Source organism: Phoxinus phoxinus, assembly GCF_949152265.1.
Source record: "Phoxinus phoxinus genome assembly, chromosome: 22".
In the NCBI taxonomy this organism is placed as follows: Eukaryota; Metazoa; Chordata; class Actinopteri; order Cypriniformes; family Leuciscidae; genus Phoxinus; species Phoxinus phoxinus.
This window is the reverse complement of record NC_136897.1, coordinates 15,824,915-15,846,860: the sequence shown is the minus strand read 5'-3', so window position 1 is coordinate 15,846,860 and position 21,946 is coordinate 15,824,915. Positions and strand designations below refer to the sequence as shown.

General features: G+C 38.0%; 1 protein-coding gene across 1 annotated transcript in view; it reads right to left on the bottom strand.

The window, feature by feature from the left end:
• The window catches only part of cadpsa (Ca2+-dependent activator protein for secretion a), a 126,976-nt gene extending 105,470 nt beyond the window's left edge, over positions 1–21,506 (bottom strand). Inside the window, exons 1-4 of the mRNA XM_079596658.1 lie at positions 21,272–21,506; positions 20,769–21,126; positions 6,130–6,243; positions 2,941–3,273 (exon numbers count right to left, since the gene is read on the bottom strand). Of these exons, the coding sequence (XP_079452784.1) occupies positions 2,941–3,273; positions 6,130–6,243; positions 20,769–21,104 (783 nt within the window). The 5' untranslated portion in view covers positions 21,105–21,126; positions 21,272–21,506. The remainder of the gene's footprint in view (positions 1–2,940; positions 3,274–6,129; positions 6,244–20,768; positions 21,127–21,271) is intronic.
• Positions 21,507–21,946: the final 440 nt, after the last annotated feature.

The window sequence follows — 21,946 nt, the reverse complement described above, 5'->3', positions numbered from 1 at the left end:
GGATGAATTATTTTACTAATTTGGTTGCATACCTTTTGAAATAGTCAATACTGCCTTCATAGGCAATTCAACAATTGAAAAAAAAAATGTAACTGTAGAAGTGCAATAAGCAATGAAAGAGAACTAATTTCGCTATATGTGCGCAGTGTCTAAGGAGATGGTTTCTGTGCGCTGTCTGAGAGATGTGCTTTTTGCTGCTTTATTTTGCTTGAGCACTTAAATACACATACTTATGTAACACAAAACACACATCTTTGCAAATATCCTCATATTCAGTCGTTTATGTCTTACAGTAAGTGAATGTAAACAGTTGAGAAAGAAAATGCATGTGTAGCGGACAAGTTGATTCCTTTCATTCGGTCTTAAAGTGACAGCAGTTTAACACCAGAACAACCGGAAATCCCAAACTACTAGAATGACCATAGCGGTCATTTTGACCGTTCATACTTTGACGTTCATATGGCCGTACTGAACTTAATTTTCGTCATATCATATCTACATTGGAACCTTCTTTTTTAATTTTCCAATGAAGCTTTTCATTCCTGTCATCGTGTTATGGCGCTATCGCCCTTAAAATAAGCACAAAAGAAAGATTGCCCCGGTAGGTTCTGTCTCTCTATGTGAGGAAAGTTTTGCGTCAATTTTTTTCCCCACCGCACTCACCACGTGAAAAGACATGCAAAAATGTTAGGAAACGTCAAAGCTTCATACCGTTAGCCTACAGTCCTGTTTGTAAATAAGTTATGCTATGCAACGGGTACCAATAGGCGGGAAATGTAGCGGATTTATGCATCAATACATGTGTGCGGTCAAAATGACCGCTATGGCCATTCTAGGTAGAAATAGTCAGAACTGTTTTTTTGTTTTGTGATTTTAATAAAATAACAGTGTCAGAATAAAATATACACATATTTAGGAAAAGTCCTAAATAAGTCCTACAGAAAAAAGAGTCCTACAGACAAATTGATTTTATTTTAACAAAGTTATTACACTGTAAAATTTAAAAACGGTCAAAATGACCGTCTTGGGAGTTCTAGTGCTAATATACCTGCTGCCGTCTGTGTCATTAATGTTAATCAAACAACAAAAGAGAGAAAAATCTCACTGCTCTTGGCGGGATCACTTTTTAAACTAAAAATAAATGTATATTTAATTTACACAGTGAAGACTTTGCGGTATTTTTTTACACATTTGATTACTTTATACAATTTATGTACTTTATGTGGTTTATGTGTTTGTTCTATTGTAGTTTTTTTCCTATTGGTTGTAATTAGTTTCTTTGTTCTTTTTTTTTTGTGATATTGAGATTGGTGACAAGAATTATGAAATTGTAATGGTACCAAACATTTTGATATCATAAAAACCTAAATAACTATATAATGATATATAAATCATCATCGTGAAATAAAATGACTAATTTCATGATATAAGATTTTAGTAATATCGCCTACCCCTAACCTACGGTGGACTAAGTGTGACTTCTTGATTCTATAGTCAATAGGCCCTATCATACACCCGGCACAATGCAGCGCCAGGCGCGACGCAAGTGTTTTTTGCTAGTTTACGCTACGTTGTTTAAAGCCACACTGTGTCATTTTTTAAGTTGATTCTTAGCAAAAAAACACTTTGTTCTTTAAAAATTATATGTGCTCATTAATGTATAATTAATTCTACCAACTAATCAAATATTCTCGTAAGCGTAGAATCTGCCATTTATAATACTGTACATACGAGCGAGTCGCTCGAATGGCGGAAGCCATGTTGCGCCTCCATCTTGAAAATACATTAGCCAAAGAGGGACATACCTGGAAATTCAAGCTTCGCCTGCCAGCAGATTTGAAATAATACGGCCACCGTAGGAGTTAAAACGCCCTCGGAATGGGAGGGGCTAGAAAGTAATATTCAGTTGGTTGTCATATACAATTTCACCGCTAGATGGGAGTAAATCCTACACCATGTAGCTTTAAATAGCAAGTGCATTTGCGCCAATTTGTGTGCCCATGGTCTGAAAACGACCAGTCTGAAAACACACACAAAATATTGCGCCATTGACTTTAGACCAGGCTAAAACCTGGTTTAGTCAATGGCGTGATATTTTTTTATTTATTTAAAAGGCACGATAGTAATGTGCACCTATAGGCAGGTCCACAACGCGAGTACACTTTGTCCCATAGATAGTCTTCTTGCACACTTTAACCTCACGCATGAGCAAATCGGTTTAAAAGCTAGAGAAGCGTTCAGTTTTTCCGCTTGCAAATTCCGCCATGTAAATAGTGAATCCGCCATGGCGCGAGCGCAACTGGCTTTTAATAGGAATGGGAGATGAGACTCTAATTGGCTTATTGCACATTACCCAAACCACACCCATTACTCATTAAGAGAATAGGGACAACTCTTTTAGACCATGTGCTGGGCGCACTGACCATTATTCCCGTCATTAAATTAGCAAAAGTGGATTCAGACAAGTGCACTTTAGACCATGCCCTTAGATCGTTAAAATAGGGCCCAATGCGTTTCATATCAGTATCATGTCAATGTGGGCAACATGAGTTTGAAATGTGCACATTTCTGCAGCAGATCTAATAAAAAAATCTTCTAACTGAAGGATGATTTGCAAATTCACACCCTCTCAGATAAGTCACTGTCACTTTTCCTCAGGAAGCCTGACAGGTGTTTTTCTGGTTACTGCAGATGCGTTCTAGACCAGTTTCAAGCTATTTGAAATAACACATAATTACTCTTTCTTTCAAGCCAACTCTCGCAGAGTGCTTTGGGTTTAGTCATCTTTACCAAAAAAAGAAAAGCGTGGCAAAAATCTGATTACAGAGCCAAACCCAGACTCACATAATTATATTTTTTTTTTTCTTCCATATCCTGTATCAGATACTAGCGTGCGCTTCCTTGACACTGAACAGACTTGCATAAATGTTCCCTGCTTACCTGACAAGCATTATACAGCAGCTGGTGCTCGAACTTCTTAATTCCAAGAATCTGTTGGAACATCTCATACAGCTGGTCCTTGCTGAGAATGAGCTCAGAGGCAGCGCTGGCTGTCATACGCTGCTGCTGCTTGCGTGGGTCTTCCTCTCCCCTGTAGATGGTATCAAACTTGGCAATCCACGAGCTGAGGACCGTCTCCTTGCTCAAACCATCGATCTCGGGCAGGCTGCGGACACGCTTCTCAATATGCTTCTTGAAGACCTCACGGGAGTCACTGGCCGAGCAACCGCCGCTTTGGACCATCCGTGATACACGGTCGCTTTTAAGGAAAATCTGTGATCAAAGATAAATCTAGTTACAGTAATAAACCAGGCATTTATTATATAGTAAAACAGTAATATTGTGAAATTAGAATGTAAAACAACGGTTTTCTATTTTAGTATATTTTTCAGCAGCCATTGCTCTTCAGAAATCATTCTAGTATGCTGTGTTGGTGCTCAAAAACATTTCTTATTATTATCAATGCTAAAAATCAGTTGCCCTTCTTAATATTTTGTGTGGAAACCACGATACTTTTTTATATACTGTAAAAAAATTGATTTTTTTATGACTAGAAGGTTCAAAACAACAGTATTATTTTAAATATAGAAAACTTTAGGACCATTATAAATGTCTTTACTATTTTTTGATCGATTTAACGCATTCTTGCTGAATTATTAATGTCTTCAAAAAAAAAATCTTACTGACCAAAAATATTTGAACAGTAGTGTATATACAGTATATGCTTATAATTGTTTATAAGTGAACATACACATTCCAACTAGGATTTTAAATGTTTCAGTAAACACAAAAGCTAAAGAGACATTCGCGAATAAAAAAATAGATACTCACAAACAGATACTATATTCGCCAGAGGAAGTTACCATAGCAACAGGAATCCGCTTGAGGCTCATTGTTGTATATATGCTGCTATTGTCATTTTAAAGAGATTTTTATATCATAAATACACGTAGTGTTTCGTTTAAAAATTCACATTACATTCAGATTTACATATTCTCAATTTGGGTTGTACTAAAATGAACCTCAACATTCATTTGTGCGACAAGAATTTCCTTTATATGTATACAAATGCATATTGTATATACATTTTCAGATGAATTTTATGGTATAATGCTCATTAAAACAAACAACCCCCAAAGTGTAAATAGACTTGCTGAAGCCATCAATCAGATTCAAGTGTGATCTGAACTCAGAAAATCAGTGGCCAAGACGGTTTCTCTCCATTCCAAGCATAGCAATTGTTCTGGCTGCAAAAGCATTGGCTGCAGGTCAGCGCAACCTTGTTAAATGGTGATCAAGACACTTGAAAAATACTTTGTCTTAAATTAGACAAGATTTTCCCTGTGTCATACAGTGCACAGTCGAGTCCTGATTCATAACGAGACACATTTGGTGTGAATCTGGCAGTGCAGAACCTGACTGACAGTGTGGGTTTAAGGTTATATTTATTTAATAATCTATTATTTCCCCCTTTTTATTTTCTGTATTCTCTCGCCATTCACCTCTCTCTTTTTTTTACCTCTCTTCAGTGGACACAATTCCCTTAACGTGCATGGATAAGCAGGGGAGATCAACTCGACAGAGAGGGAACATCCAGCACAAATTCAATAAGAGTATCAGGGTTTAATTGAATTGAAAAAGCTGGCTTTGGCTGTGACTGAATACAAAGGCATTTCGCTCATTAGTTTCACCTCATTAAATTACCACCCATACTGAGAGCAATCTCCTTTACGCCCAATACTCTAGCCCGTGCTGCAATTTATTCCCAATTCACCTTTTCTAGGTCATAAAAGATTATAGATCATCACCTTAAATACCAGCAAGTGTCACTTTGAGATTACTTATTTACCAGCAAGGCAAATATGTATAAATCCTTTGCAAGAATTTATTTCCTCTTCATTTTTGGCTGAAGTCAAACATTTAACAGGTTGAAGCAACAGTTTGCTTGTGTATTCAATAGATGAAACTCGAAAAATTAGAATATCGTGCTAAAGTTCATTTATTCCAGTAATTCAATTTAAATGATGAAACTAATATTATATAGACTCATTACATGCAAAGTGGGATATTTCAAGCCTTTATTTGTTATAATTTTGATGATTATGGCTTACGGCTATGAAAACCTTTTCACAATATTCTAATTTCGAATTTGGGGGTTGCATAAGCTGTAAGCCATAATCATCAAAATTATAACAAATAAAGGCTTGAAATATCTCACTTTGCATGTAATGAGTCTATATAATATATCAGTTTCACTTTTTAAGTTGAATTACTGAAATGAACTTTTGCACGATATTTTAATTTTTCGAGTTTCACCTGTACATGCACTATATGGGTTACTCTACTCATCAAATCAGCATAAAGCATACAGCTTAACACTTCTAAACAATCCCCTTTAAATTGCATTATATTAATGGGAGACACAAAGGATTTGGCTAGATGTCCTCAGAAGTTAACCAGTGGTACCTAACCAAGACTTCCAGCACCATTCAAAAGCACTTACCGGTACCTGTAAATATAATTTGGGCATTTCTTAGCTGTTTGTGTTTTGCTAACTTTCATTCGGCTTTAAACAACCGACACCCAGGACTCTATAATGACACTTATTGGTGAGCAACATCATGAAAAAGCATTTTTATTTGCTAATGCCATTGCAAAAATATCCTATATTCATGCATATTTCTCATCTAGGATTTATTTATTATGCTACTTTTTAAGTGAATAGGGAGGTTACAAAGATAAAGTGAGCACTAGAACTATTCCTTTAAGAGAGATCTGATACATATAAATTTCCATTCAATAGTAAGGTTTTACACTGAAATTAATAATTACAATTGATCTTGAGCACCAAATTAGCATAATATAGATTTCTGAAGGAACATCATGTGACACTGAAGACTGGAGTAATGTCTGCTGGAAAATTAACCATTGCATAGATTTAAACTTTTTCAATTGTAATTGTATTTCACAATTACGGATTAAATGAATGTAGCCTTGAAGAGACTTTAAAAATCTTAGTTGGGTTTGATATTATAAAGCGTACTGAGAAAACCAATAGATGTGCTAGTTTGAGATCCACTGAAAGTGTAACTCCAGACTTGTTGCATTGATGAATAAAATGAGGCTAACCTCATAGTAGCTTTGGACAGCGTTGATGAAGGCCTCATCGGCTACAATCTGAGTCTCTCCATTCAGGAAGGCCAGGAAACGATCTTTCACGGTCTGAAGGTGCTGCTTGCTGATCTGAAATGAGAACACATCAGAAAGACAGAAATTTAAATATATTACTGAATTTCACTCCATGTAACATCATATAATAATAAAATAAAATAAAACTGTAAAAGCATCCAAATGTTAATAGCATCTGATCTGTTATAACTTAGAACATCTTTATTCATGGGAAGAAAAGATTAGATGGATTTTGGCAATGTGGTTATTTGGTGACCAGGGGCCAAATTCACAAAAAAAATATTCTTAAGAAAGAAGTCAATACATTTTTTTAAGATAATAATAAAAAAAAAAGTTTGTAAGAATGTTCTAAAGGGCAATTCTTCCAAAATTCTTCAGAAGTTCTCAAATATATTTTTAAGAACATCTCATTTTAAATAGCAGTTAAGACTCATTTTTAATGTTTTGGGAATGCGGCCCTAGAGAATTACTCAGCAAATGTTCCATTTGAGACCATCAGTGGAGGTTGGAATAAGTTTTCATTCTGCTTTGACCTAAGATCAGTTTGACTTTCACTTAATGTTATAATTAGCGTTTGATGAAGAGATGAATGTGGCCCTTGAGCTGGAAAAAAAAAAAAGAGAAGCCAAGCCTCACTTAACAGTAACAGATTTTTTCCCCATAAGTATTAGACCTCTTGCCAATTTTACATTGCAAAAACAGATCATATTTCAGCCAAGAGACCACATAAAACCTCAAGACGACTGAAGATGAGAGACACTGACCATCTCAAAACATCTTTATCCTGGATAGAGACTCGATTTGAAAGAAATGTGAAAGCATCTGCATTACAGTGATTGCCCACAGAGTGCTACAGCTCTGCAGCTGCTAATGAGTTTTGCTCATTATATGGATATGAAACCATGATCTTTGTGTTTGGAAGCTTGGCTTTTTAACAGTTAGTCTTTTTTTCTTCTTCTTAATATTTTCAGAGCTCTTTTCTGTTCTGCTTAGCCGGTATTCATGTTCCATTTGTGACACTGAGGTGTTCTCCACTTCGCCCATATTCGCAACACACAAATTATTAAGAGGCTGAGAGCAGACTGAGTCTCTTGTCTCATAACCGAGTCAAGGAATTGATAATCATAGAGCTTATCCTGTGTCCCTCTCCTCCCTTGTGTGTTTTTCTCCCGTCCATAAGAATTTAAAAGTCAAATAAGCCATTTGGTATCAAATGTGGGCTTTACAGTGAAATAGGGATAAGAAACGAGATGGATTTGATAGTTTTTTTGTGCATAAGAGAGAGCTCTGGCTTTATGAACCCACCTTGTGGATGAAATGATTCATAACAAGAAAAATAACATACTGACAATAGCCATATGACTCATTGCTTAGTCCTTTGTGGTGCTTTAAAGGTTAGTTACACAGTTGGCCAAGTTACCTTGATATAAGTGGTACAAAATAAAAAGATAGAAATGATAGCACAGTAGTTGTACTATGATATGACACAACCTGAAATGTTCAAAAGAGCATGTAATGAAAGGGTATACACTTCACACCATTGTTCTAAACTGCATTATGGGTAATTTTATACAATTAACCCACTCATAATCCATTTTACTTCTGAAATGTGACGCATTTCCAAGTGCAACATGATATTGGATTAATTGGAAAAAAAATGGTTAAGACTGAAAATGTGTAATTTTGATTGTACATCAACAACTCGTTTACAAGACAGGGCTGCATTCAAAAATAAAAAGATATCAATTTATATTTCATGTCGACTTTAAAAAGATGCTATGCAATGGTTACGGATTCGTTTGGTCTGTCTTTATTCAATACAAACGTGCACACACTGTCAATTGTTAATCAGAGGATCAATGTAAACATGATTTCCTTTTCATTTCACCATTGATTAAACTCAATGAGATACGGCATTTAGTTAATTTTCTTTTGATTGTCACACCTGTCCAGTAAACAGCAGCCGGCCTTTGATATTTTAGTGTCCCCACCTCCAGGGTCTCAAACCATATGGTGTGTGTGTGTGTGTGTGTGTGTGTGTGTGTGTGTGTGTGTGTGTGTGTGTGTGTGTGTGTGTGTGTGTGTGTGTGTGTGTGTGTGTGTGTGTGTGTGTGTGTGTGTGTGTGTGTGTGTGTGTGTGTGTGTGTGTGTGTGTGTGTGTGTGTGTGTGTGTGTGTGTGACCAGATGAGATAGGCTGAAATTCGGGACGGGACGGGTGGGGGGCTTACTATGATATTAGACTACATAGCCTATAATAAAAGATAATGAATTTCAACCCTGAACCAAGCATATTTTTATTCAAAGATCAACAGTCTGTCATTAGTCTTTAGTCTGCCACAAAAACAACAACATTCAAATCATGAACTCAAATGTCATTGTGAAAAAAAAGTGCGTAAATCAGACCTTTCATGCTATAGCCTAACGCTAATAAGCCTTATGCCACAATTATTATGACAACCAAATTGTCGGTCATTAAATAGGAAAACTAAATAATTGTGTAGATGATTTGCTTTGTGTAACACAGTGCCGCGAGTACGCGACCAATCAATCACTCCTTTACGACTGGCTGCCTGCTCATTCACTGTCCTCGCGGCTGCTGCAACTTGCATCACTGCATATCTAAATTTGCGGCAATGGTATCTTTGTAGAAATTCGAAAAAATAATACAAAAAGATGCTGCAGCCTGCAGGACGATTCAACCTCCACGCACAGTTTTTAATGTTTTATCAGACAATAACTACGGTACTTAATATTTTCCTTTAGTATAATTTTCGGGATTTAGGACAATAGTTTAGATTTCGGGACTTTCCTGAATTTTTCGGGACGTCTGGTCACCCTAGTGCGTGCGTGCGTGCGTGTCTTTATTTGAATGTTGAACATCCTTTTAAAATCCCAGGTGTTCCTCCTTATGGAGTATGTTCTCATGGTCACTGAGTACACATGAACACACCCTTTACCCCATTATCCCCTCTCAGGTTATCAGTGTGACCTCATAACTATGAGAGGCAGCTGCATTATCTCTATTACTCCCATGGTAACTGCAGGAGTGATTATAGTGGATAGGCTGTTGATGAAGAGCAATTAAAGTGTATCCTCTAAACACTCATCGTAATGTTCTCTCTACGCCACCATGACAATGCGCACAAATGTTGAGGATCCTACATGAACCCTTTTCACAGACTGATGACATTTTAATCAGCATTGTAAATCCTGCAAAGTGACACTAACCACTATAGTATATGGTACAAATCTATACCTTGAATCCAGTGCAAGTCATTATGAATGAATAAACGTAAATGTATTTCAGTCTTTACCCTGCTGTTTCCAAAATATACATAATATAATAAAATATACACAATAGCCTAAGCTGTTGATCTTGATTTCAACGCCACAGCTGGCACTGCAAGCATGATGTATTAAAAAACATATCAGTGTTGAATATCAAAAAGTGTGCAGTGTAAATGAATGAACAGCCTGTCACCAGAGACTCTCCAAAACTAATGGTCATGAAATGAATGACTGAATTGAATTTAATTGGAAATCTTTAATGAATCATTCAACTCTTCTGCTCCTCCACCCCTCTCTCCCGTCAGTCCTCTCCTCTTCTTTAATTCTTTAGAAATGACTAATTTCCTCCCTGTAAAGATTAAACTATCATGTTGTTAAACGTTGGGTTATGGCTATTTCACTGCTGTTGGCGCACGCTGGTGCAGCTGGAGCAATAAATACAGCTAATGACTCTCACGCTCTCCATGCAGACCCTCCCTCTCTCTATTCGTAAACTGTTATGTTCCAAACTCTGATTCACAGAAGCTAAATAAAGAGCATTAGTCCAGTTTTGTTATACAGTCTCTTTGTGTGCTAACTGTAAAACTGCTACAGGCTACACACATACAACCTTAGATCCACCTCACACCTGCCTGTTGCTGGTTACTATAGCAACTGACAAAAACACAGACCCTTGTCATTGAATCCATAGGTAGTAATTTACTATCACAGACACACACATGCTAACTACAATACTAGATAATGATGCCAAAGGCTGGGTGGTATCAATCTGATAAAACCTTACTGGCATCCACAGTGTTGTCCGCCACCGGAGTGGGGGTGGGGACATGTGGGGGGAAGGGAAGCTTACATGATTTAACAGACGACTAGAAAAAGTCCATGTTCTGAGGATGTGAAAAAAAAACACTAAGCTAGAGGTTAAAATTGACTCGGAGGACTTTATTAGAGCCGACCTAAGCCCTGTGCTCGGATCATGGTGAGGTATACACATTTAAATTGACTTCTCCTAGTTTAGGAGGGCACTTGAAAGCATTCAGCACGGTCTGTATAAATTGTTGATCCTTATTGTGCATCCTCCCATTAAAGTGCCGGTCCTCGATGTGACCTTCCTAGCGCAGATGCTGAAAGCACATAATTCCGGCAATAGCTCTTCCACAGAGAGCTGTTTTTCACAGGGAAGAGACTCTGCTTCCCTTCACGCTCAACGGAGCGTCGCATTTGGTTTTGTTCGACAGGAGAGTCAACATACCATGTCCATGGCTTCTTTCTTCTTTTTTTTGCTTTGTTTACCAGTTTGAGAGACAGAGACAATAATGAGTGGGAGAGAGAACTCGTGGGACACAAGAAAAGCTTTTCAAATGTCACTCAGTCAGAAAGCAAGACTGTATTGTTTGACTCATAAGCTTTACTGTAAAATAAGGGGCTTCAAAATGATGCAATTTCTAGCATATTTAGCTGTGTAGACAGCATATCGTTTCAAAGAACAAATATGATGATCTAGAAATATATTGGATAAAGATCAAGCAGCAAGTGAGAATCAGCTACTGGTTTGAAAGCAAACCACTTAGGACGTTTTCACACTGTCAGAAGTCAATCTTAATGCATTATAGTCCTTCAAGTCTATTGCAATCTCAAAATTCCGGCCAGTTGATAATACCTAGAATATCAAAATCGACTGCTGGCGGTAGATCCTTTTCCTATTTAGCACCAAAACTTTGGAACAATAACATCATTCTAGAGCTGCTGTAAAGCCAAAACAATCTATGTTACTTTAATTTCCTATTATCACTGTAAAGCTGCTTTGAAACAATCTATATTGTTAAAAGCGCTATATAAATAAAGGTGACTTGACTTGACTGGCAGTTTAGTAAGGAACGGGGCCCAGTTCGCATGACAAATTGCTAATGTGAAAGCTGTAATGCGGACGTAATGGATGCATTCAAGTGATCAAAAGTGTGTATTGACTTTGTTACAAAAAAATCTAACACATTTTTTTTTGGGGGGGGGGGGGGGGGGCACTTTCCACAAAAATATGAAACAGCACAGCTGCTGTCAACATTGATAATAATAAGAAATGTTTCTTTAGCACTAAAGCAGCATATTAAAATGATTTCTGAAGGATCATGTTACACTGAAGGCTGGGAGTAATAATGCTGAAAATTTAGCTTGGCCACAGGAATAGGCTACATTGTAAAATATATTCAAATAAAAAAACAGTACTTTTAAATTGTACAAATATTTCACTATATTACTGTATTTTGTATCAAATAAATGTAGCTCTGGGAGTATAAACGCAAAAAAACTCCAAACTTTTAAACGGTAGTGTACTGTATGTAAAAATTTATGTTTCTTTTCAATTCAATAAATCTACTTGCATGCAGCTTATAATACTACCAATAGAGTGATCTAGTCTGAATATACTGCAACGTTTGCATTCGTGTGTCATTTGTACGCTCTGTGCACTTATAAGACTGCCTGTCATTGTTGGCGCATCCTTTTGATTTTATGATGGAATGTGTGTGTGTGTGTGTGTGTGTGTGTGTGTGCGTGTGTATGCGTGTGCGCGTGTGTTACCCAGGTGCCCACTGGGCTCATGTTGATCGCGTGGGAAAGGCGGCTGGAGTTTCTCACTGAGAACAGATTCCCATTAGCGATCAGTAAGCCCGGGATAGAGACACACTGCTTTCATGTCCCTTGAGTCTCTGCCTGTCTGCCTGTCTGTCTGTCTGTCTCTCTTGCGGTCTTTCTTTTCATGTCTTCTGGATGTTATGTTCGGTTTATGAGTGATGCTGCCTGCGTTCCAGCATTGATGGTTGACAGTAAAGCAAGCGCTCCAGACTTCAAACTTTGACTGAGTGTTCACTGAAAGGTAATTGTATAATATTGTACAGTCATTAAAACCCTGCATGTTAAGCAGACACTGAACTATTTGTCAATGTGCTTCTTTGAAGGCGTAAACAGGTTTCTATATAAAACTGCCAAGTCGTAAACAGAGTAAAAAACAAGGTAATTGCGTCTTCATATTATACATTTGCATCTTTGTTTCTTGTAATTGCAACTTTATTTCTCACAATTATGACTTAATATTGTAGGTATTGGTACTTCATATTTCATATTTTCAACTGTATTTCTCATATACAATTATGACTTATCTAACAATTCCGACTTAATTCTTCCCAACTGCAACTTTTTGTCATTACTGTCTAACAATATGACTTCATATTTCATAGCCTTGTTTCACAGACAGGCCTTGATTTAATTAGCTACGTTTAAGTAGCTTTTATAAACGTGCCTTAGAAAACGTTTTATAACATGTTGTTCTGAATATATAAAAGTACTACTTCGAGACACCCTTAATTTGAACCCATCTGGAAAGGATTTAATTCTAATTCCAGTCGTAATCATTGAAATCTTGTTCACTAATGATCATTTTTAATACCGTCATCTAAACACCTGAACACATACTGCTGTCCACCATATATATGTGTAAATGTATCTTTGAGCCGTCTTAATTCACACAGAAACTCTTGTGCATATACGTAGACACTGTTATGTAACCGATCACAGAAGGCAAATGGATGCGTAATCCCAGATTACAAACAACCAACAAAGAGCAAATGAAGTGGTCATCCTCCTACTGCCTTTATTCAAACACATGCTCACAAACACCAGTTCATAAAAAAATAAACACACTCATCAAGGATACACATACATCTGTGTGTGCTTTTCTCATTAGTGGTAGTGTTAGACAAACGTTTGCTCAATCCGCACAGGCACACACAAGTGTGCACGACTGTAGCGATTTCGGATTCAACTCACTTCTTTCCAAAAATAGAAACATAAAAAGCAAACGGAATAAATATGCATTCAAGTGTGAGGCATGTGTATGTGCAGTGGTACTCATGTGGGAGATACAGGTTTCATTTTTCTGCAAATCAAATTACATTACATTAAAAAAATAATGTAAACTAGAAATGGGTCATGACATGAGATCAAATTTGTCTTGATCTTTTGACATATAAGAGGTCTTTGTACCATTAAAGCATCTGGCAAATTTCGTAGCTTAAAACATATTCCTCATTATAAACAAAGCATTTATTTAATCAAGGTCCACAAACGGCTCGTTTTGATATTGCGGGATCTGTGACGTCACACAGGAAAACACATTTGCATATGATTGCCTCCAGAGCAAGACTTTGACGAATAGATATACATCATTGCACCATAGGCCCCGCCCACTGGTATTCAGTCACTTAACAGCTGCCATTTTTACTACACTGAATGTGAGCGTTACATCATGTTGTGTCTAAAGCATAAGAACCCATTATAATCCCAGACGCCGTCTACACTACATAAGGTATACAGATATACAGGTAACTCCACGCACTTGAGTCTGTCGACAACAGGACAAATGGAAGAGTTTGTTCAGAACATTTTGTTTAGTAAACAAGGCACATATAATGAAGAGTTGACAAAGAAACTTTTGCTGAAAGATAAAGCAGTCAACTGTAGTGGATCTGACAGTAGCTGCATCACAAACCGTAAGTAAAAGATTTCATAATGCTTTGCCTGTAAATTATGGTTTTTGTAGATAATGTTTTCAAAACACTTACTCGTGTGCAATAGCGAGTGGCCGCTGATACCGTTTCCTATGCAATGATGTTAACCAATCATAACAGTGGCCGTTTACTGACCAGCCTTAAAGAAGCCGCATCCTTAAAAAAAATGTATTTCCAAGGGGGTAATCCGGCACCCGGAAAGCGTACCTTCCATAGGGGCAGCCATTGGCTAGCAAGCCATCACCTGCTGTTAGCATTCCATTGACTCCCATTCATTTTGGCATCACTTTGACAGCAGATAACTTTACATCTGAGGCGTTTAAAGACTCCATTTGTCCATTATTTATTTCTAATAAAACACGACAATGTATAAAAGGCTCCATTACTGTGTATCTTACGTTATGGCCCCGTAGAAGCCGTTTTTGTACAAATAGGCTAACGATTGCATCATAACTACGCGACTCTGTCGCACAGTAGAGAAATTACCGTATAGACAGGCGGAGAAGCTTGCAGGCAATCGGGGGGACGTGGAGGCATAAAGTCAAGGGAGAAGCCCATAGAGAGTGATAAAGTTGATCCTGCTCCTAGCTCATGGACAGCTCCTACTCAAACTCTCCGTCTCTGCGAGATTCGGAAGGGAATGATTCAGACTTCTCTCGGTACAGCTACTAGAAGACTTACAACAGTCAGACAGGTTGCTCACGTCACATCTACGTCGTCAAGCTCAGTTTGAGGTTGCGCACTACGCTCAGCCATCAGGAAGTGAGTGCTTCTAATTGACTTCACTTTTCTCCGTTGAAACCTATGGGGTCGCTGTGTCCATTTTATATACTGTCTATGATTATTTCAGACAGAGGGGCAAAACGAAGGTTCAAAATACGTTTTTCTGCATATATATATTTGTTTTCTTGTGCAAAAATAACATTATAGGTTAACCTCAAGGAACATATTAAAATTATTTTTAAAATAACATATTTTTTTAAATGCATGTCACCGTTTAAGCATGTGACTATTTGAATGTTGAGCAAGCAATCTCATTGGATCAGCAGAGGCCAATCAGCTTGTGCCATGCGGAAATTATGCGATTGCTTGAAGATTTCATGTAAAGAACCTATCAGCCTGCGCCTTTCAGTGACTGAACTGCCTGTGCCTATCATGACTGAAATAGATATTTATTAAAAATGTATTATTAAATATATATAAAAAAATACAATATTTTATTTAATTGAGCTAATTCCAGAATTCTTTTGCATGGACTTTCAATAACAGCTATGTGCCTCTCTCACTTGCAGCTGACCCAAGATCAGCCAGCGTTTGATTCTGAACCCATCATGGCAATCACAATAACAATCTCCCCCCCTGCCTGCACATCAAGAACTTCAGCCCACAATGAAAGCATGCTGACCTCAGATCAGGCCTATTCAGCTAGTAGGGCTCTTAAGGCCATTTTGATGCATCCGTCTACCCTACACATTAGCTGTGAGAGGCACCTCGGCAGACCGTTCACAGACAGAGAGCTCTTATCTGGGTTATGGTTGGTCTCTAACACAATGGCCTTTCAGATTCTTGCCCTCCCAAGCACAAGGCGGGCGTTGAACATTGCCTCTTTGCTCAGCGAGGGAGTGGAAAAGAAAATGGATTTGAGGAGAGATATCAATTCACTCTCGAATAATCTTCCTTTCTGTCTGCCACCAAAAATAAAAACAGACTAAATGCAGTAAAATAGGTATTTGTTATAACAATACAAGACTCAAATAGAGGAAACGATACTGTCATTGTTTTAAACCAGGGCTGTAATTAACGCCACATCAATGGCATCTCAAGAATTAGCCCTGTAATTTAAATTGAGCAAATAATTGTCATCTTGACAAGACAGACACAGCAGTTTAGAGGAGATTTATGATATCACCTCTGAAAATGCTGCTGTGTGATAACGTAGTGCTATTATTCTCTATGTAGAGTAGACTGTGGTGGTAAATGATGTCATACAATAACTCAATCAACACACTTGTAAGGGCATCAAATTACACAGCTAGCAGCTTTTTTCTTGGAGGATCACCAGACAGATATACCATTCACTACACGCTTACCATTTGGATAATTTCTTGTTCTCGTTCTCATTTCTTGTCCAATGTTACAAATTTCTATGAAGAATGATCAGATCATGCAACATGCAAAAACCTACATTACCCATGATTCTGCACAAATATTTCCTCCGACCAAATAATTGTAGCAAGCAAATTGTGGCAAAAGAGCTCTCAGCTACCACCCACTCCCATTAAGCCTTGCAAATGATGTAATGGAGTCTGTCTGTCTGTCTGTCAATGTAACATATATTGTCTCTATATTCATAATCAATATCTTTAAATCAATCATTTTACATTTCTCCGTCACTATTTATTTAATTATGTCATTCGTAATGCTTTGTGTGATTGTAGTTATTTTCCTTTAAACACATTGTCTTGTAAATTTGTCTTTTTGTCTGATTTTCACCTGCTGTTCTTAATGTTGCGATTCCCCTCATAACTGGTCTATTTCGTTCATGGCTTACAGCTCTTTCTTTAAAAATCCCTATGTTAAAAAAAAGTGTGCGCGGCCATTCAAAAAGCTGACTGAATCTTTCAACTAAGGTAGAGACTAAAGGCATTACAATGTCTCTCATGCATAGACATACACGTGGTCTATCTCTTCTCCTTACTAGTAATACTAAGGTAATCTACCACAGCTAAACACAGATACCACAACATTTGTTGGTCATCATATCTGGCACTGAGGTTAATAAGGCCTCTCCGTATAGCACTAGCTCTTGTAGTTGCGCTCTGCCCTAATTAATGTCTCTATTTGTGGCTTTTTTGTTGTTTTATTTTATGCAAAACTCATTAGTGGCGTAATTGACTGGGCTTTAGATGTGCATGTGTGCTGACTGTAACTACCTTCCCTGAACAGTCTTTCTGTTGTGCCTGCTTGTTTGTATCTAAATGTGAGTGTATTTGTGTTGGTCTGTCAACCGTTGTTCGTTGGTCTGTTGTGTTGGTCGGTCTTTTACTGTGTGTGTGAGAGTGAGAATGAGAAAGAAAGGAAGAGAGAGAGAGAGGACATTTTAGGAGATATTGTTAATAGCCTTCTTAATTAGGCTCTCCATTCAGTGTGTGGGTGTGTGTGTGTGTGTGTGTGTGTGCCGGAGACAGGGAGCGACAGCAGTGTAAGACGTCTGACATGGTCCTACTGATCATGAAGTATGTGACAGCGTGCACCTTGTCATCATGACTAATAAACTGACTGAACTGCCATATTTGAAGCAGACAGCAAAAAAGCACCGTGAGGAGTTTCCACGTTTATTTGCCGGCATGAGCAAGTCCTGCGTGAAGAGAAATCACAAGACGTGTGAATTTGCATGTCACTGCATCATAATTAAAGATGGAGGGGGAGGGGGGGTAAACAAACACTAATGTTAATTAGATATTTCCACAGAACTTAATGACAACAACAACAATGCACAGTCCTAATGCTAGTAAAAATCAGTGGATTCATAAAACTTTAAACGGTTCACTAATATTTAGAAAAAATGCATAATCGAAGACGTAGATGCTGAGGGATTAATAATCTGTCTATGAGCGTTGAGAGCATAAGTTGGTTGCATTTATGTCCTCACCTGACTAGTTAACTCATTCATCCTCTAAAATATCAATATGGAGTAATGAAAAATTTCCATCATATAAACCCACTCACATTTTTGCATAAATCCCCAAAGTATCAGTATACATAGGCCTATACACAGCTGAAATGAACATAAGCAAAACACCAACTACACTTATTCCTTTTTTCATCTAAATAATAATTACGTTTATTGATGGATTCTCGTCCTGTAAAACACAAGTCATGATAAAATAACACTCGAAGATGCAAGCTAAAATGGCATGCTTGCTTCAGCAAAGCGTTTAGTTGGATAAGTTTAATGTTAAGGTTAGGTGTGTTGTTTCAAAAGTGATAGAGCATTAACCTTTTAGCGGAAATATATCTCACCGGACATTTCATTTCCGAACTGCCACAATACGTACATAAAGCAACATAATAAATGTTGCCAGAGACACGTTCATCTGCTACAGATAAAATTGAGCTCGCTTTTTAGCCACTCACTGGACATTTCACAAAGAAAGTGTGGCGAATCATGCGAGAAACAACGTAATATAATTTTGCAGAAATGTCACAATGTTTCTCCAGTGAGCCAGGGTTGATATAAACGGTTCTGGTGAAATGTTAAGGTCCGGTCACATTAGCGAACTTTCAGGCAAAACAATGGCAAATGTGATTGCACCTTTAGATAAATATTAAAGAAATATAATAGGTTTCTTAATGTGGCCATGGCAGATCTCTAGCTGAAGATGTCTGACTAATGATTAGACTATTATCTCTGAGTTGTATTGAATTTCCATCTACTCTCAAAGGAAAACCATCACAACATATACAATAAGACTGATCAGAGCACCATATATTGAGAAAACCATATCTTGAGATGATTAATGGTGAATAAAATCCATTAATTCTGAATTCAGATTCTCTTGACTAAGAGCGGCTCCGTAGAACTATAATGACAAAACAATACACGGTGTTACAAAAACACAATTGTATATCCAAGGCAACCTGCTGGTTCCTGATGTTGTGTCTCACATGAGTCTTATCTGTGAGGACACATCAGCGGCTGGAGAATAACTTCCCACAGAGACTCTTTTTATTGTCCCAAGGCACTGGCTCTGAAGACAATAGCAGCAAGCAAACAAGCCCCTGGCGACAACCAAATAAGACAGACAGACTTGTTTTTGACCTCTGATTGTATGCAATGAAACTCACAGCGAGACTTAAAATGAGGCGGATCTGAAATTCAAACAATACATAATGTATTGGCACTCAAATATACATGCCACAATTATAACCTCTCCAAACTATGATAAACGTTTCTGAATAAGGCACTCATGGATAAGATGAACACTCATAAATTATTCAAGATCCTGACATAAAAGACAACTTCATTCTGTCAGAGCTCTGCCTTTGATTCGAAGCCATTCGAAGCCAAGTCTTGATCTCAAACATTGTGCCAATGTGGCACGGCTAGTTTTCAGGATTAAAAAAGCCTTAAATTAACTAATCTTATACAGAAGAATATTCTCACGAAGGGACAACTAGTAAAACAGATTTCATCATTCCTGAATAACAATCGTGTACTTTTTCTCATAGGACCTGAGGAAATGCCTAATGGTATTGCTATTTTCACCAGGGATAAATTCCCCCTTGTTGATAGAAATCCCTGAAAGCAATGATGCATCAAAGAAATTGTGTTTTCTATCATCGTAAATGCTATGGGGTTTCAAGGTTTGTATGTCGCCAACAGACCATTGACATGTTTGTGATATTCATTATGTTCACAAAGCCAACTTGTCAGTGCCCTGAACTTCCAAAAAACATCTAGATTTATGCATCTTTATGTCAGCAAACACATAAAACAAGCATTCCAAGGAACAAATCTTGGATACTTTGGACTGTTTTCCCAAAGCGCGATAGTAAACAAGAATGTATAAGTGTGATACTGTCCCACTAAAAGGTTTTCTGAGTAGTAATCTGCTTTGGCCAACTAACATGTCACGATCGCCGCTACCATTTCATCTACACCAGTTTCACCTCAAAAACATCTATCCCCTTTTCTCTTTAAAATGTTGCAAACTCTGACAAAAGATGTTCTAGAGCAAAGTAGATAGAAGAACATGACATTGAGTGGTTGGAAACGTCTGCCAATATGCTGTATTGGAAAACGTGTCCACCGTGAAAAACATGGTAGTGCACACTAGAAGTCACGGTGTTTGGGAAACTTTCAGAGCATTTTGTGAACATCTCTCAGTCTGTCTGCTTGAATTCACAGCCTGCAGAGTGTTGCGTATACACATTACACAGTCATTCATTTTTAGGTTCTGACATCCTGATTTGTATTGGAAATGGGGTCTCTGCAAGTGCTGAGTCAAGTGGCATGGTAAAAAAAAAATGGTCCCTTGCACATCACTTTCCCAAAGGGACATTTCCTCTATAGGTACAACTTTGTCCTGTCTTTGTATTATTATCAAACCTAATGTACCTTATTAAGGCAGAGGTTTTCAAACTTTTAGATGCCAAGGAGGACCCCCAAATGTTATCATCATCTTCATGTGAAGGACCCCATCCTAAAATTGAAACACCATCTATAGCTTCTTGTATAAAGACCCAATTTATACTGTGAAAAAAATCTTAATAATAATGTAATTTAATTTACATTATTATTATTAGCTTTTTTACTTTAGTCTTTTTTTTTTTACATTTTGCATTTTTTGTTTCAAACATTCCCACAGACTCTCTTGAGGCCCTCTGGGGGTCCCTAGACTTCACTTTAAACCCTGCAATTTTTGGTATCAGAAGTATCAGAGAGATGCGATAAAGCTCCTGACATTGAGGTAAATGCTGATATCTTTTACATTATATATTTTTTTAGTTAAACAACAGAGGGACAAAAATAAGCATGTTTAGTCCCAATGCGTTGGAAAACACGAGTAAATTAATATCCTGATGCATTTTTATGTTGATTTAACTTGGCTGAATCAATCATCTCTCCTATAGGCTATATATATTGTTTTGCACTACAGCCGGAACAGTGCTGCTCACCAATTCTTCATTTCAACAACAATCTGTTGCATGCTCCTTTGCCCTCTTACCTTTTGCTGTCGTCTCGCCATGTCGGTCGGCTGCTTCGCGTTAAACGGATAGGCGATACAGCGCATCACAAAGACGTAAAGCTGGAGCCTCTTCTTTCTCTCCTCTTCCTCCCTTTGCATCTTTTCCAAATCATCCTTTTCCTTATCGATCGCAACTGAGGGGCACGGGCTCGTTGGGCGGGCATTGATGCTTCGGCTTGGCTGCAACCCACCGGAGCTTTCGCTGGTCCTGCTTGGAGACACCCGAGGACCACCAGCCTTGGGCGCCGCCACCACTTTGCGCTCTTCTTCCACAACCTCCTCCGCCTCCTCTTCGCTGGATGATGGGTCCAACATTTCAACGTAAGTTCTTGCTTCCCTGAAATCAAAAGAGAGATATCAAGCGGCATCTTTTTTCAGTGACAAAACCCCTCTGTAACTCGCTTCAGAAGACGAAAAAGTATGGAAGACGCTTCATTTTCCACAGTCTACTATCCAAACGCGACGGGAAAAGTGTCACTTACCCTCAGCGCGAGTGCAAAAGCTGCTCCAACAGCCAGTAGTCTTCCACCGAATTAAATTGTTGCTGCTTACGTGTTTTCTTCGTTTAACTCTCCGTTTACCATAACGGGTTTAATGGAAGATAACACGGGGAGGGTCGTAAAACGATTCGCGGCTGCTGTTTTTCTGCTTTCCTCCGGCAGTCTTTCAATTTAGTAGCGAACGGTAGCCTACTGACAATATACTGACAATGAGAGCGGCGCGCGCTGAGAGCTGACCGTGGTTCTGAACTGAAGCGGGAGGGGGAGGGGGTCATTGACGTGATTTCCGCGACAGCCGCTATCGCGGTTTCTCTCGCGCACAAAATTCACCGCATGTAATTGACCGTTAGCAGTTCCTAAAATTAGACAAAATCTACTTTCTGTTTGTTTTTCTACTATTAGATTGCAGAAGTTAAGGAATTAATCCACGACTTCTTTTTAACTTAATCCAGCTGTGTTGTGTTTGTTTGTTTTTGTGTGTGTGTGTGTGTGTGTCTTGTTTTGAAACCAATGGTTAAATTATTCAACATTTTTGGTAATGAAAACAAGCAATAACACTGTAAAATGTCATTGGGCTCTAGTAACATCTTTGTGTCCATCAATTTAATTTTAAATGAAACAGTAATTTCTGGATTGTTTTATAGATTTATGTTATTA